The 14,698-nt window shown below is 46.8% G+C and overlaps 1 protein-coding gene and 1 long non-coding RNA gene across 3 annotated transcripts in view; one reads left to right on the plus strand and one right to left on the minus strand.

The window, feature by feature from the left end:
- LOC105237719 overlaps positions 1 to 6,200 on the minus strand; it is an 82,088-nt gene extending 75,888 nt beyond the window's left edge. The window contains exon 1 of one of the 2 annotated variants that reach the window (XR_002142705.2): positions 3,999 to 6,200. This is a non-coding gene — a long non-coding RNA (uncharacterized LOC105237719). The remainder of the gene's footprint in view (positions 1 to 3,998) is intronic. The other variant, XR_004623284.1, reaches the window with a different exon arrangement.
- Positions 6,201 to 6,655: 455 nt separating this feature from the next.
- Positions 6,656 to 9,612, plus strand: CCN1 (cellular communication network factor 1). The gene is made up of 5 exons (XM_002919389.4): positions 6,656 to 6,991; positions 7,297 to 7,510; positions 7,858 to 8,214; positions 8,343 to 8,554; positions 8,671 to 9,612. The coding sequence occupies exons 1-5, from the start codon at positions 6,929 to 6,931 to the stop codon at positions 8,971 to 8,973; spliced, it is 1,149 nt and encodes a 382-aa protein (XP_002919435.1). The 5' UTR covers positions 6,656 to 6,928; the 3' UTR covers positions 8,974 to 9,612.
- The last annotated feature ends 5,086 nt before the right edge of the window (positions 9,613 to 14,698 follow it).

The raw sequence follows: 14,698 nt of genomic DNA on the forward strand, positions 1-14,698 counted from the left end.
TCTCAGACCAGCAAAAAGCTGCAAGAATAAATTGCTTCAATTTTTCTGTAGGATCTGGGTGCTCAAGTACTGTGCCCAAATCAAATCTTTTCTAAATTCTGAATGTGGTATGTGTGGTTTTAAGCAGGCAATTAAGAGACAGGTATCTCTGGAAATAAAACACAAGAGGAGAAGCTTAATTCTTAATTGTTTGAATCTGGAGCCATTTGGTAGTGACTGATAATTAATATATATCATATTGCTTAATCATATTTAGAAGATGGATTGCAGGGTGGAGTGGGAGAGGTGCCTTCTAGTCTGTTCCAATGAAATGTTTCTGTGTTATCACTAGATAATAAGTTCTACAAGGTGAGGGGGTTAGAAATGCCTGGCTTCCTGTGGACAGATGCCAGGTAGAGGAAATAAACAGATACAGTTCCCATTGGTTACAGATGCCCTAAAAAAAAAAAAAAGTGTTTCCTATCATGCTGCCAAGGCAATACCAGCTGGTTATAACATAAATTAAGGGGGAGAAGAAAGAAGGAAACTCAGTAGTGTCTGGGAGTGAGTGAAGTAGAAAATAAGAAAAAAAACTCATTCCAATTTTGTTTATAAAGTATAAACTCCTACAACTGACTTAAGTGGCAGCCCTGGCTCTTAAGTGAATGAAAGTCTGATCAACCTGACAATTAAATGGAGCACAGGGTGCTATTTCCTGATATTTTGCGAGTGGTTGGGAGTAACAGAATGCTGGAGCAGGATAGGCTCTAGAGTCATTCAGGCCAGGGATCACAACTGGCAGCCCCCAGATAGTGCCTTCTTTGATTTTCCTAGGATTAACTTAGATGGCATTTTAACATTATTTTAATTGCCAACATTTAAAAAATTAAAGGACTTCACAGAAAAATCCAGATCTCTGGTATCCTTTACAAAATGAGAAAACAGGCAAACAGTGGACCTAAATTTTCACCAGTCAACCTCTCCGACCCCCATGGTTGGTCCCCACTAACACCATCATTCTCCAATGCTGTGGCCTAGTGTCAGCCACCATGAATCCTTGAGATGGCATTTTGTTACTTGTATGACCCCTGTGAGCCATTCAGTGCATGTACCCTGAACTCAGGCAACCCCATTATCTTATAGATGGGGAAACCAAGGCAAAACCTCACATGGCTTACAACTGCCAGAGGCCTGGTGTTATGACAGGCCAGGCCATTTGCAGACCATCCTAGCTAACGTCTCATGACAGTTCCCCAAAGGACACACTAGGTGCACGCTAGTCATGAATGGTCAAGGCTCTGTTTCCCTCTGTTTCCAACGTCTTTCCCTGTATCAGATTCTTGCTCATCCTTTCAGACTCAGAGTATTTCCACCCTCACTCCCCAGGCAGAGAAGTGTCCACACAGCACTTTGTACCCACTTCCACAACAGATTGCAGAGCCCTCCAGGGGAAGGTCAATGTTAAGGCCCTCTTTCTGATGTCACTAGTGCCTATCACAGTGCCATGACACACCAGGACCTCTGAATAAATCTGGGGTTCAAAGGGGATAATCAATTTGTCCTCAGATACATAAATAATTATATTCATAACGTCTACTGGAAAAAACAGATTAATAGCATATTCGACCCGTAAGGCACACTCAGACTGATAAGCTGTCAAGTAAGTGACCTTGAAAACTTTATCTCTGTGAAAATGAAATTGCTATCAGCTCAAGCCCTACTCCAGACTTTGAGACTCCTTGATCAGTGTGGCTTGTGAGGTATCAGAAGGACCCCAAAGGTGCTAGATATCTTCCTCACTAGCCTGCTGAGGTGCTTAAAAGCTCACTGTATAAACTTTCTTGCATTAAGGCTTTTCCTGTTAAAATGAACACCCCTTCCCCCTTCCTCCCCAAGAGCCAGTACATTAGGCAATTCTCAAAGATTAGCACAGCTTCAGTCAATTTACCAACTATTTTTCTATCTAATGCATTTATCCTGGACTATCTGGGTACGTTGTGATAGAGTTAGATAAAAGTAAAATTCTAGGAGACGGGCGAGACCTGAATGTTTGAAGAGATGGGGAATAGGCAGTATGCACCATGCTTAAGTACGAGGCTTGTTGGAACCAAGAAGCCCTTGTGTCCAATTCTGCTACCTCCTAGCTGAGTGTCTTTTGGTTAACCACTTACCTTCTGTGCCTCCATTTCTTCATTAGATAAAAAATGGTGTCAACGAGAGGATCTGCCTCAATGGGGCATTGGAGAATTAAATGAGTCAACATACAACAGGCATTCAAAACGGTGCCTGACATAGAGTGGTCTAAGTGTTTGCTTCTCTTATTAGGAGAGAATGGCAAGAAATTTAGCCCTGAAAGGGGGTGCTCCTGCTCTCCAACCTCCTGGTCCCCTTTCCCAATGCGCGGGTGAAGGATACAAGGTCTAGAGAGGATGAACAGCTTACCGAAGGCTGCAGGCTAGTGGACAGCAGAGCTAGGTCTTCCTATCAGGGATCCACGCCCCCGCGCCCCACCCCCGCCTTGGAACTTACAGATGAGAAAGAGAGAAGAGGGTTGTGGGAGACCCAGAGAAGCCGAAAGCGAATCTAGCCTCTCTCTCTTCTGGGGATAATAGGACCCAGCCCTTTGGGACTTCTCCCCAGAATCAATTCCATGTCCCTGCTCTCGGGTGGGCTCGAAGTCGGAGCAAACGCCACCCTCTGACACACACACACCCACACCCCCGCGCCTGGGCGTACCCTCTAAGTCTGGCACAAGGCGGCAACTCGCTGCCCCGCTGGGAGGACGACTCAACAGTGGGGTGGACGGGAAAAGTGACATAATCTGGCCGCGGCGTCCTCCGCGCCAGCCTCCCACGCAGCGCGGGGTGGGCCTCGGCCCTCTCAGGGGTGCGGGCTGGGACCCGGGCTGAGCCGCGGCGGTGTCCCGCGCGCTCCATACCAGCCCGCAGCGCCTGAGGCCGCGCCGCCCGAGGCCCAAGCGCCGGCACTCCGCTGCAGCGCGGTCTCAGGGCCCGCTCCGGGGGACGCCGCCGGCGCCCCCCGGAGCTGGATGACGGAGTCTTGAAAGGCTTTCACCAAATATGGGCCGGGGCTGGAAACGTCCTGCGGCGCGCGCCGCCGGAAACCTCGAGTCCAGCCCACCGCCGAGACTTCGAGCGCGCTGGCCGGGCGGCCAGCAGGGGGCGGCGGGCAGCAAGCGGCCCCGGCGCGCCGACTGCTCCAGCCCTGGGTCTCCCCGCCGCGCCCCCTGCACGCTGTCTGCGCAGGGGTCCTCAGGACAGCCGAGGCCCTCCTCGCGCGCCGGCTACCCAGTTCCTGCCGCTAGCCCGATTACCTTCGCCTCTCCCTACGATCACTCCACAGGGTGGGGGTGGGGTGGGGAGCCGGAGTGGGGAGGAGGGAAAGGATGGCGCGGGGGCGGCACCTTAAAGCCGACCTTTCGTCGTCACCATAAATTGTTCTGTTCGTTAAAGTGGCTATAAAAAGCGTAGTTGTGAGACGGGGTGTGCAGGCGAAGACCTGTGAGGGCACATGCACGCGCAGACACACCGCTATCAGAGGTAGTGGTTCTCAGGGTGTGATTCCCCCGGCCAGCAGCAGCAGCATCGCCTCGGGACTTGTTAGAAATGTAACTAGTAAGAAACTCTGGGGTAGGGCCCAGAAAACAGTCTTTTAATCAGCCCTCCAGGTGATTCTGAGACACGACGACGTTTGAGAACTACCGGTCTAGGGCTTGGAAACTGGAGTCGACAGTTTCAGGGTGATTATTATTCTCAGTTGCCGCCCGACCGTGAACCCTTCTTTTGGTGACCTGAAATTCCCTGGCAGCAGCGGGGGAGAGATGTCCCCATCACTGAGCTCAAAGCCAGGAGCTGCCGAAGACAAGCAGCTCCTTCTCTGTGCCTTGCAGCCCAAGGAAACAACGCGGGCCATTATTCACTCACGGGGCGCCGGTGCAGGGAGGGAGTGAGGAAAAAGAGCAAAAGAGCCATGCAGAATTAGCATCCGAAGACACTTACCCATAAACGTTTGCACATTTCCCCTCTAATCTGTCAACGTGAACTGATCTGCAGCTCTCAGCGGAGGAGGCGTGAAGGGGACGGGACATCTGGGGTTTCTGGACCATCCTTAAGCAGGACGTGAGGAGCTGCAGTTCCTCCCGTCTGATGCCGTCGTTTACTAGCAGGCGCACCAGGACATAGTATATGGAAAGGCTGTGCACATAGGTTGCTCCAGTCTTTCCCTCTCCCCCACCTACTGGCCCTGTTTGCTCCGGCTCCCCACCCTCCTCCCACAACGTACTCCCTGCTTTAAATGGGTAGCTGATGGTAAGGTTCTCTAAGTTTCTCCTCTAGGGCAAACATCCTCCAAGATTCCCCAGCTGAAGCCCAGAAACAAGCCCACACATCCTTGTTAGAAAACTTTAATCTGATTTTTAAAGGAATCTCTGGAATGGCCTGCGTTTCAAAGCTGTGTGGCAGACGAAATCGCTTTGCGTATCTTCCGTCCCGCTCAATAAAAGAGCAAGGTATATACACCGGCCAGTTGGATCATCCACTATAATTTTATTTCAAATCATGATAGACAGATTGCGTGAAAAACAAGGAATTCCAAAGAATTTCCTGCTCTGGGAACAGAAGTTAAGTCTATATTTAACAACATTTGAAGCTGTCAAGAATGCTTTGTGGTTGGATAACAGAGGCAGAAAAATGTTAAAAACGCAGGCTACTGCTATACCCAAATATGGAAATATTGTTACGTCTGGTGTCTGATTCACCATCTGGAAATACTTACAACCATGAAGTCAAATAGAAAAGACTCCACAACAGAAGCCAGGAACACTCCTCTCCATTCTCTCCCCACGACCTCCTCCCACCCTGTACTGCGCCTACTCACCCCCATCCCCAGTCACTTCATTAAGACGGAAACAATAATGAAGCTTTAGTGCAGGAAAAAAATGTTTTCCAAATAATAATGGATGGACTGTCTTGAGTATGAAGTAGGGCCCAGATTTTCCTCATTTTATTTGCATAGCACCTGACAAGCCATAGTCTTGAAAAGTAAGCCCTGCACCCCAAAACCCCTCCAACAAAGCCAAGAGATCCTACTCCCAACTAGCAAAAGCTTCTTAGACTTATGAAAGGGCACTTTTGAATGAATGAAATTTAACTCTTTCCTGCCACAGTTCTCTTTATTGGAGGATGTTTTCACTGCAATAGCTTCTCATTGTGATTATCAGAGTCATTCACAGAAAAGTTGGCACTGAAGGACTTCTTAAGCAAGACTGCTAAATTGTGAAGACTGAACAGCCCTACACTTTTAAAAGGACGAAGAGTTCTAGAGCACATATAAAAGAAAGATTAGCATAATTACTTGTGTATGTTTTTATTAAAATTGCATAAGAAGATAGTTTTTGAAATTTTGAGGGAAAATTTATCAGTCACACGAAGGATACTGATGATGTCAAAGCAAATTGCTTTGTGGGGGGTCTTCTGAGTGTGTTGAAGACAGAATAGGATCTTATATTCTGCTAACAGTTTTATTACAGAACATTATAATCTCCTATTTCTTTGTACTTGACTAGAAAAGCATTGCAATCCATTTGAAATGGGAGGATCCTAAGTGGTCCCAAGGAAATGTGTTAAAAACCCCTCAAAACTTTCAGCTTTAGATCCACTGGGCACAATGGTGCTGGAATCTGGTTTGGCATTGCAGTATACACAGGTGATGATCTCAGTACAAATCACTGCAAGGTGGTCCCCTGGGCTTTTGGCTGGCTGCTTCGTTAGCATCGCCTCCCGCCCGCCTGCGGAGGGAGGCTGGAAGGGCTTACCCAGTCTCCCGCATCCGTGAGGAAGTAGAAGTCAGCCTCCCGGAGAACTCCCTGCATTCGTTTCCTCTCGGACTTCCAACCCAGGCAGTGGGCTGGAACTAAAGTGGGAACCTCCAAAAACAAACAAGTACGACATACCAAAAAAGGGAGGGGGGCGGAAGGGGGAAGACCTCTGCCTGGGAATCTGCCAGGCAGTGGGGGAAGTTGATTTTTTTTCCCTCTTCTCATTCATAAATGCCACTGCGGGCATTAATTTGCAATACACTTAACTTGGCTAATAAACACCATGCCAAAGCTTTGGGACTTGATTCGAGCATGCCTCTATGAAATCCACAAATAGATTCCTGGCTCACAGACGCACTCCCCCTCCCCGTTCGCCTGTCAATAGATAACTGGACTCTCACCTTCTCAATAAACAAGCAAACAGCTCGCTGCCTTCCCGGGTGAGGGCTTCCAAGGCTGCCCGGTCAACTCGGCATCACCAAACAAAACCACTTTTGTTCCTCCCTCCCAGATCCTCCCACCCTCCCAGTGCAAGCAAAGTTCTGACCTCGCCCCCCCTCGCCCCTTCCACCACCATCACCACCAACACGCCAGAAAGAGCCCTCCCCCATAGAAGTAGTTATTTAAAGTGGAAAAAACGGGAGATTGTTTTCTTGACGGGTCCAGGACCCAAAAAAAAAAAAAAAAAAAAAAGGGAAANAGGTGCAACGGAGCCAGGGGAGGCGCTTGGCAGCAGCCCGCGCCAACCAGCATTCCTGAGATGTTTGAGAATTCTGGAACTCGCAGACAGAGCCGACGTCACTGCAACACGCGGCGCCGCGGCCGGCCCGTATAAAAGGCGGGCTCTGGACGCTTGGGCAGACCGCGAACGAGAGCGCCCCGGAGCAGCACCCGCGCCCTTCGCGCCTCCTCGGGAAGGACCTCAAGAGAAGGACGCTTGCAGACCGCTCGCCGCCCCCGGCCCTCGCCCTCCTGCCACCGGGCCCGCCGCTCCGCCGCCCGGACCGGAGCCTGTCCCGCCTTCCGGATCTACGGACCCGACCCGGTCTGCTGCGCACCAGTGTGTTGGCGTCTTTGCTTCCGCGCTCGCCCGGACTCCTTCTGCGCGCCACAATGAGCTCCCGCACGGCCAGGACGCTCGCCTTCGCCGTCACTCTTCTCCACTTGGCCAGGCTGGTGAGTTCTTTTTCCTCCGCTTCCCCATCCGCTCTCCCAGGCCCTTCCCCTTTCCCCAGATTGTGCCCGGCAGAGAAAACTAAACTAAAAAATTTGGGGGCGTTTCGGGTTAGCTCTTTCTTTGGACCCCCCTGGAGACGCGTCGGGGGCCTTGCTGGCAGACGCAGCCGCCCGGAGGGGCCAGGCTCGACAGGATCAGAGACCCGGTGCGGGCCGAGTGGGAGGAACTCCTCCACCCCCCTCCCCTCCCTGGGCTCCTCTGCGAACCGCGCGGAGTCTCACGCGTGCCTTCTCCCCCTCTCTAGGCGCTCTCCACCTGCCCCGCCGCCTGCCACTGCCCCCAGGAGGCGCCCAAGTGCGCCCCAGGAGTCGGGCTGGTCCGGGACGGCTGCGGCTGCTGTAAGGTCTGCGCCAAGCAGCTCAACGAGGACTGCAGCAAAATGCAGCCCTGCGACCACACCAAGGGGCTGGAATGCAATTTCGGCGCCAGTTCCACCGCTCTGAAGGGGATCTGCAGAGGTAAGATGCTTGTGGTTTGGCCCCTTTAAAAAAATATAGTCCTCGTAGTCCAGAAGTTTAGTAATTTTGAGACCATGTATGGTGATGCTTTGTTGTTGGTAGCTTGGCAGAAAGGCACATGATTTCAGCAGTCTGGAATGCAATTCACTGTGTCTGGGCCCAACGAAAAGCGCATACGGAAAAGTGATTCCTGACTAACTTATTGTTCTGGTCTGGAGTCCCCGAGGAATTGTAGGGAACTTTACCATAAATTGAATTTAACAGCAGAAAATATGTATGCGTTTAAGGCCATGGTTGGGAATCTTAACTTTATCCTTTCTTTCTTTCTCTTTTGGTGCTCTTTGCAGCTCAGTCAGAGGGCAGACCCTGTGAATATAACTCCAGAATCTACCAGAATGGGGAAAGTTTCCAGCCCAACTGTAAACATCAGTGCACATGTATCGACGGCGCTGTGGGCTGCATTCCTCTGTGTCCGCAAGAACTCTCTCTCCCCAACTTGGGCTGTCCCAACCCCCGGCTGGTCAAAGTTACCGGGCAGTGCTGTGAGGAGTGGGTCTGTGACGAGGATGGTGCCAAGGACCCCATGGACGACAGTGATGGCCTCCTGGGCAAGGGGCTGGCCTTCGATGCCTCGGAGGTGGAGTTAACCAGGAACAATGAATTAATCGCAGTTGGAAAAGGTGGCTCCCTGAAGCGGCTCCCAGGTGAGTTGGGACTGAGCCCGAAAGATGTACTGCGATACATTCCTAGTTTGAAACTTTGTAGAAATGAGTACTTGAATGTGTTGGGGTCAGTATGCCTCTGAGAAATTTGCCCTCTTGTCTGTGTCTAGTTTTTGGAACAGAACCTCGAATCCTATACAACCCTTCTTTACACGGCCAGAAATGTATCGTTCAAACAACTTCATGGTCCCAGTGCTCAAAGACCTGCGGCACTGGGATCTCCACGCGAGTCACCAATGACAACCTTGAATGCCGCCTGGTGAAGGAGACCCGGATTTGCGAAGTGCGGCCTTGTGGCCAGCCGATGTACAGCAGCCTGAAAGTAAGTTCGTGGGGGTGCTGGTAGACCGCTCCCGGGCACCTGGGGGGAGATGTGGGCCTCTCCTCCAAGAACAACAAACCCCGTTCCTAACTTGCCTTCTTGCCTCTTTCTTACAGAAGGGCAAGAAGTGCAGCAAGACCAAGAAATCCCCGGAACCAGTCAAGTTTACTTACGCTGGATGTTCGAGCGTGAAGAAGTACCGGCCCAAGTACTGCGGCTCATGTGTGGACGGCCGGTGCTGCACGCCGCAGCAGACCCGCACGGTGAAGATGCGCTTCCGCTGCGAAGACGGGGAGATGTTTTCCAAGAACGTCATGATGATCCAGTCCTGCAAGTGCAACTACAACTGCCCGCATGCCAATGAGGCGGCCTTTCCCTTCTACAGGCTGTTCAATGACATTCACAAATTTAGGGACTAAATGCTACCCCGGTTTCCAGCACCAGGGTGACCGAAACTGGGGAGAAGAGTGCCAGAATCACAGAGCTGTGGGTGGGGGCGGTGGGGGTGAGGGACTCATTGTAGAAGGGATGCACTGCTCATTCGTGAGTAGTATTAAGGTATTTTGAAACTGCCGGGGTGCTGGTGCAGATGGACCCTAAGGCAGCCACAATTGGAGAATTCTTCGCTTCATAATATTGGAGCCCATGTTACTGCTTCATTTTGGAGCTTGTGCTGTTGATGACGTTCTGTTTTCTGTTTGTAATTATTTGGTAAGCATATTTTTCTCTAGGCTTTTTCCCTTTCGGTTCTACAATTGTTAAAAAAGTACTAGTTGATCAGTTAAAGCCTTCATCTTTTGACAGAAGTAAATGGGAGGGGGTTCCATCCCTTCCTGAAGGTGACACTCTGTGAGTGTCCATGAGAGGCAGCTATCTGCACTCTAAACTGCAAACAGAAATCAGGTGTTTTAAGACTGAATGTTTTTATTTATCAAAAATGTAGCTTTTCGGGAGGGAAGGGAAATGTAATACTGGAATAATTTGTAAATGATTTTAATTTTATATTCAGTGAAAAGAATTTATTTATGGAATTAATCATTTAATAAAGAAATATTTACCTAATATCTGCGTGTGTGGCATTCAGTACTTTTAGAGACTACCCAGAGTCATTGGGAACAGACTAGCTTATTATGCATTCTTTCAGTCATTCAAACAGGACTACTTGAGTGCCTACTTTGTGCCAGGAACTGTTCTAGGAGCTTAGGATAAGAGCAGGGAACTAACCTACAAAAATAAGACAATAATTGCTTTTATCCTCAGTTGAGAAAAACCCTTGCATTTTAAGTAATCTGTTTTTAAAACATGTATTGAACAACAGGCATTGTAGGAAGCACAAGGAATCTGAAGCTAAATCTGTGATTTAAATAATAATGCTTTATTTCATAAGAATTCAAATCAAGGGTCTCCATCACCCCATCACTGTATGGTGGGTATAGTAGAGTCATTTATCATTTTAATCACTAGGTTATTGGGCTTGTAACCCCAGTAGAGGAGAGAAACGTTAACGAAAACAGTCCATAACCCAGGCTACCCATATCTAAATCCATGGGCAAGATTAAGTATGGTTGGATAATATGGTTGGATATGTTATAAAAGGTCACTTGTTTATAACTTTGTATTTTCCCAATATTGCTCCTGAAGTGTAGGCGAACTACTTAAATATCCACCTTTAGTTGGAATCAGAGAAAAAAATCTTGAGTCTATAGGAGTCAATTTGTTTTCACTGAATGAGCTTGAAGCAATGACTTGTGTTAATCCTAATAAGCCAGTGATTAGGTAAACATGCTGTTAAATGCAAAGGAATGCAAGGAATTTCAAGTACTTTTCCAATAGCATGAGGACCGAGCTACCCCATCCCCCCTTTCCTTTTTATAATATACATACTGATGGAGGAGGGAGCAGTTAGATAGAGTTTGCTATCCAGAAGGTCAAAGGCTAGATGCAGAGCATTCCTAAAAGAAAAAGACCTCAATCTTAAGTCTAGGGAAGGTTGAGAAGGCTGCGTCAATGTGAAAATGTTGGTAGCCTGTTTTAGAAGAATCTACCTCTTTAGAAAGCACTGACAATAAACCTTTTATAGAGGAGTTTTCCTTTCATCGACTCTCTTGGCTCTTGTTCAAATCCATAGTGAAATATTTCAGTCTGCACTTGGTTAAGAGAGTACTTGAATTTTTAGGCATAGAGCAAATGCTTTAAAAGAGGAAGAGGGGGACAGACAGCTCGTGGTAATTTTTCAAAAAGGTTTAATACCGATGTTTTAATGAAGACTTACAGCAAAGCACTGCGTGAGCATCTATGTTAAATCCTTACTGAAATACATAAAGGTTAATGGAAATGTGATGGTAAAATCTATGGGCAAAGGCTCTCCTGACTTTGGCAATGTCTTGCCTGAAATATTACAACTTGTACCTACTGAGTTGTCAGGGTTTTTTTTGCCTGAGGCATTCAAATTTTAAGGTATTTGGGAACTGAAACACCACCTGGTGCGGTCTTGGATGCAGTTAAACTTGTCAGTGCAACATTAACATGTGAAACAATAAAAGTGTGAGCTTTTTGTGGTGCATTCTCACAGACATCTAAATTCACAGGAAAGATTTTCACATTCCCAGGCAGCAATCCTGAGGTCTTTTCCTCCGACACTATAAAGCCCAGCAAATTGCTTTTTACATAGAGATCAAAGAGTAGTATGTTATAGATCCCTTAAGTATGTAGGGAAGTAATATGTATACACAGAAGCTCAAATGTGAAACAAAACCAGACATGGGAAAATACTGGATCTTTGGGTCATTAATCGTATTGTATTAATACAGTAAGTGATGCATTAATGCTGATCCCATTTAAATAAGAGTGCTCAATTAATAAAGACGCATAGATGCAAATTATGTCAATTTTATTTGGCTATAAAAGGTGAAGAAATTCAAAGTAGTTGAGAAAAAAATTATACAAATTAGAACTTTTATCTAGGTCTGGCACGGAGCTCTGCCGACATCAAGTACTGAGAAAACAAAATCAAATACCATGCACCTGCATATATGAAACAGAAGTTAGATACATAAGCACTCCTTGTAATAGAGATGTACCCCTCTACACACAGCAAAGGTTTGTGTGGTTCTCACTTTCAATCCAAAAGACCCTGGTGGTCTTAAGCTGGTTTTTGGTTTTGTTTTGGGTGACCTCAGAATCTTAGGAATTTAGTGAATTTTAAGAAATATTCTATGGGACATTTAGCAGCACAGTAAGTGGTCTCACTGTGGTGATTTTCACTTAAACACATGTGTTGTCCACTCCACAAAGAGAAACAACTGAGTAAAAATTAGCAAAGTATATTTTAGAGTTATTTTTCCAGCAGAGAGACTAGATTTGCTTTGTCCACAGTCTTCTCCTGCCCTCTGGATACTATTTGTAAGTCAGATGAGCAATAGCAAGGGTCCAGTGGGAATCACAGTATAGAACTAAGCCGTGTTCTGGGCAGGGTGGTAGGTGATGCAAGGGAAAGAATCCCAGACTGGAACTGGGAGACATGTCTTTTAGCATCAGCTCTGCCATTAATTAACTGGGTGACTCTGGGGAAGTTTCTGGATGGTTCTCTCTTTTTTTAAATGGCACAATAGCTTCCAGCTATATTTGTCACTATAAATATTCTTTTTCACATGCTCTCTTTGGTGCATTGACTTCCAGACCTGAAAACTTTGTCTCTCAAACAACTGAATACATGTGGTGAACACCATACTTAGGTCTTTCTGTGGGCAAATGCACTCACCCCTACGAAGCCTCTGAAAATGTAATGTTGTTAGACCCTCTTTCTTCTCTAAACTACTCTTGGTTACAGGATGTGGCAATCCCTGAATCTCAGTCTATAGTTCCATGCTTTCATCTCCCTGTATAGCCCCAATATCTGGGCCTCATTAAATCCCTGCCCTAAATAACTTGTTCTTCAAAACAAAGCACATTGTGAAGCATGACAATGATGTATGTGTCCTATGGATAGAACAGATTTATTTGTGACTTACTTTACTGGTGGTGGGCAACACTCATCCCGTAATCTTATAAAGTATAATTCAATTAAACAAGTACTTGGATGCATTTGTTAGTGTTTTACAATTCTCATATATTCTGCTCGCACATTCTGAATCCACCCTTTTCACATGTCCAATGCAAACACCCAAATCTAAGCCATCGTCTTTTGCCTGAATTACTGAAATGGCCTCACTTGTGATGTACTGTCTTCTCTAAAGGTGCCTGCAATAGAATCTTCCACCCCCCATCACATCTTTGTCCCTTCTGCAATGTGACCCTGTTGCATAGATGGGGTTTATTTTTCCACCCTCTTGGATCTGGGTGGGCTCTTTGACTGCTTTAACCAATGAATACCCAGGAAGCAATACACTGTGGCAATGGCTAGAAGCTCCTACTTCATTTCTCTTAGAAATGAGCTTCTGTATAAGAAGTATAACTACCCCAAGGCCAGCAGGATGTGAGAAGCCCATGCCACACTGATAGGCCCTAGAACACGACACCATGTGGAAAAGAGAACGGCCAGGAGTACCTTCATGGGAACCACATGTGCAGGGGGGAACCGTCTTGGAAGTAGATTGTCCAAGTTGATGCCTTGTGAATCAGAGATGGAACACCACTTGAGTCCTTCCCAGATTTCCTGACCCATAAAATACTGAGCAAACTAATGTGGTTATTTGCAGGCTCTAATTTTTGGGTGTTGTTTGTTACACAGCAATACATAACACAAACATCGTTGGTTTCCTGCAAGGATCCATTTTCCTTATGGGAACCAGAGTGATTCTTTAAAAATATGAAGCAGAGCATGTCAATCCTTGGTTTAAAGGCTCCATGACTGCCCCTTATTCTTAGAATAACATTCAACCCCTTACTTAGCATACAAGTCCTGGACCCTACCTACTTATTCTCACTCCCCCTTACCATAATCCCACTTGTCTTTTCCTCTTTGAAGTAAGCCATGTAAGTTCTTCCTCAGAACCTTGGCACTAGCTGTTCCTCTGCCTCAAATGCCCCTCTTGCCTCAGTGCCCCTTAATCTATGCTTCTTCTTGTCATGTAGGTCTTGGCATAAATGTTACCTTCTCAGACCTTCCTGTGCCACCCAGTCTAAAGTAGTTCATTATATTAAACAATTTTGTTTTCATCACTACCTGATATTTTCTTGTTTATTTATTATGCCTCCCACTTCTAGAATAGCCTCTATGAAAGGAAAGACTTTTGTCTGTCTTTTTCACCACTGTCAAAGCACCACTTGATACTGTGCCTGGCATAAAGTAGGTACTCATTAATTTAGACTAATGTTGTCTTAAACTGAGGCTGAATTAGAAGGCACCCTTCCCTGGCACAATGTGTTCCTCCTACTTCACCTTGGGCTTTCCCCTAGGCTGTTAGTCATTCATCTGTCCTTCCATTCATACATCCAGTCAATAGACACTTGTCTGGCACCACTATATTCCAGGCAAGGTGCTATGCAGTAGTTGATGAAGAAGCAGGGGTCCTTCACTTTGTGGTAGAGGGACATGCAAAAATGAGTTTAGTTTAGGTTCAGCTGCAAGTAAAAGAAAACTAAGTAAGAATGGCTTGAGTAACATAGAGGTTTATTTCCCTCTCATGTGAAAATCCAGGTAGGCAGTACAGGGCTGATATCATACTCCAAGCTTTCAGGGACCAAAGCTCCTGCTATCTTGTTCACCATGTGGCCTCCATTCCTTAAATCACCTCACCTAGCTACAAAGAAGGCTGGGAAATGTAGTTCATATGCTGGGCTGTCACGTCCCCAGCTAAAAGTCAGAGAGCCTGTTACTATAGAGGAGAGCGCTCGTAGTCTATACCACATAGCCCAAAATACATTGTAATAAGTATAATAGGGCACAGGGGATGGTTGAGGAGAAAGCTACCAACTCTGTGAAGCTGGGATGAAAGAGGGCTTCTTGGAGATGTCACCTCAGCAGTGTTTTCAAAGATAAACAGGTTGGAAACTATTCAAAGGCCTTGGTGCTTGAGTAGGAAATTTCTTAAATAACCCACGATACCTTCCTCATCTCAGCCATTAAGAGAAGTCAAAGACACCTCTACTACCTGGGTTTGGAGTCTTATAGACCATTGGTATTTGAGCTGCTTGTATTTTTGC

Source organism: Ailuropoda melanoleuca, chromosome 2 (genome assembly GCF_002007445.2).
Source record: "Ailuropoda melanoleuca isolate Jingjing chromosome 2, ASM200744v2, whole genome shotgun sequence".
Lineage (NCBI taxonomy): Eukaryota > Metazoa > Chordata > Mammalia > Carnivora > Ursidae > Ailuropoda > Ailuropoda melanoleuca.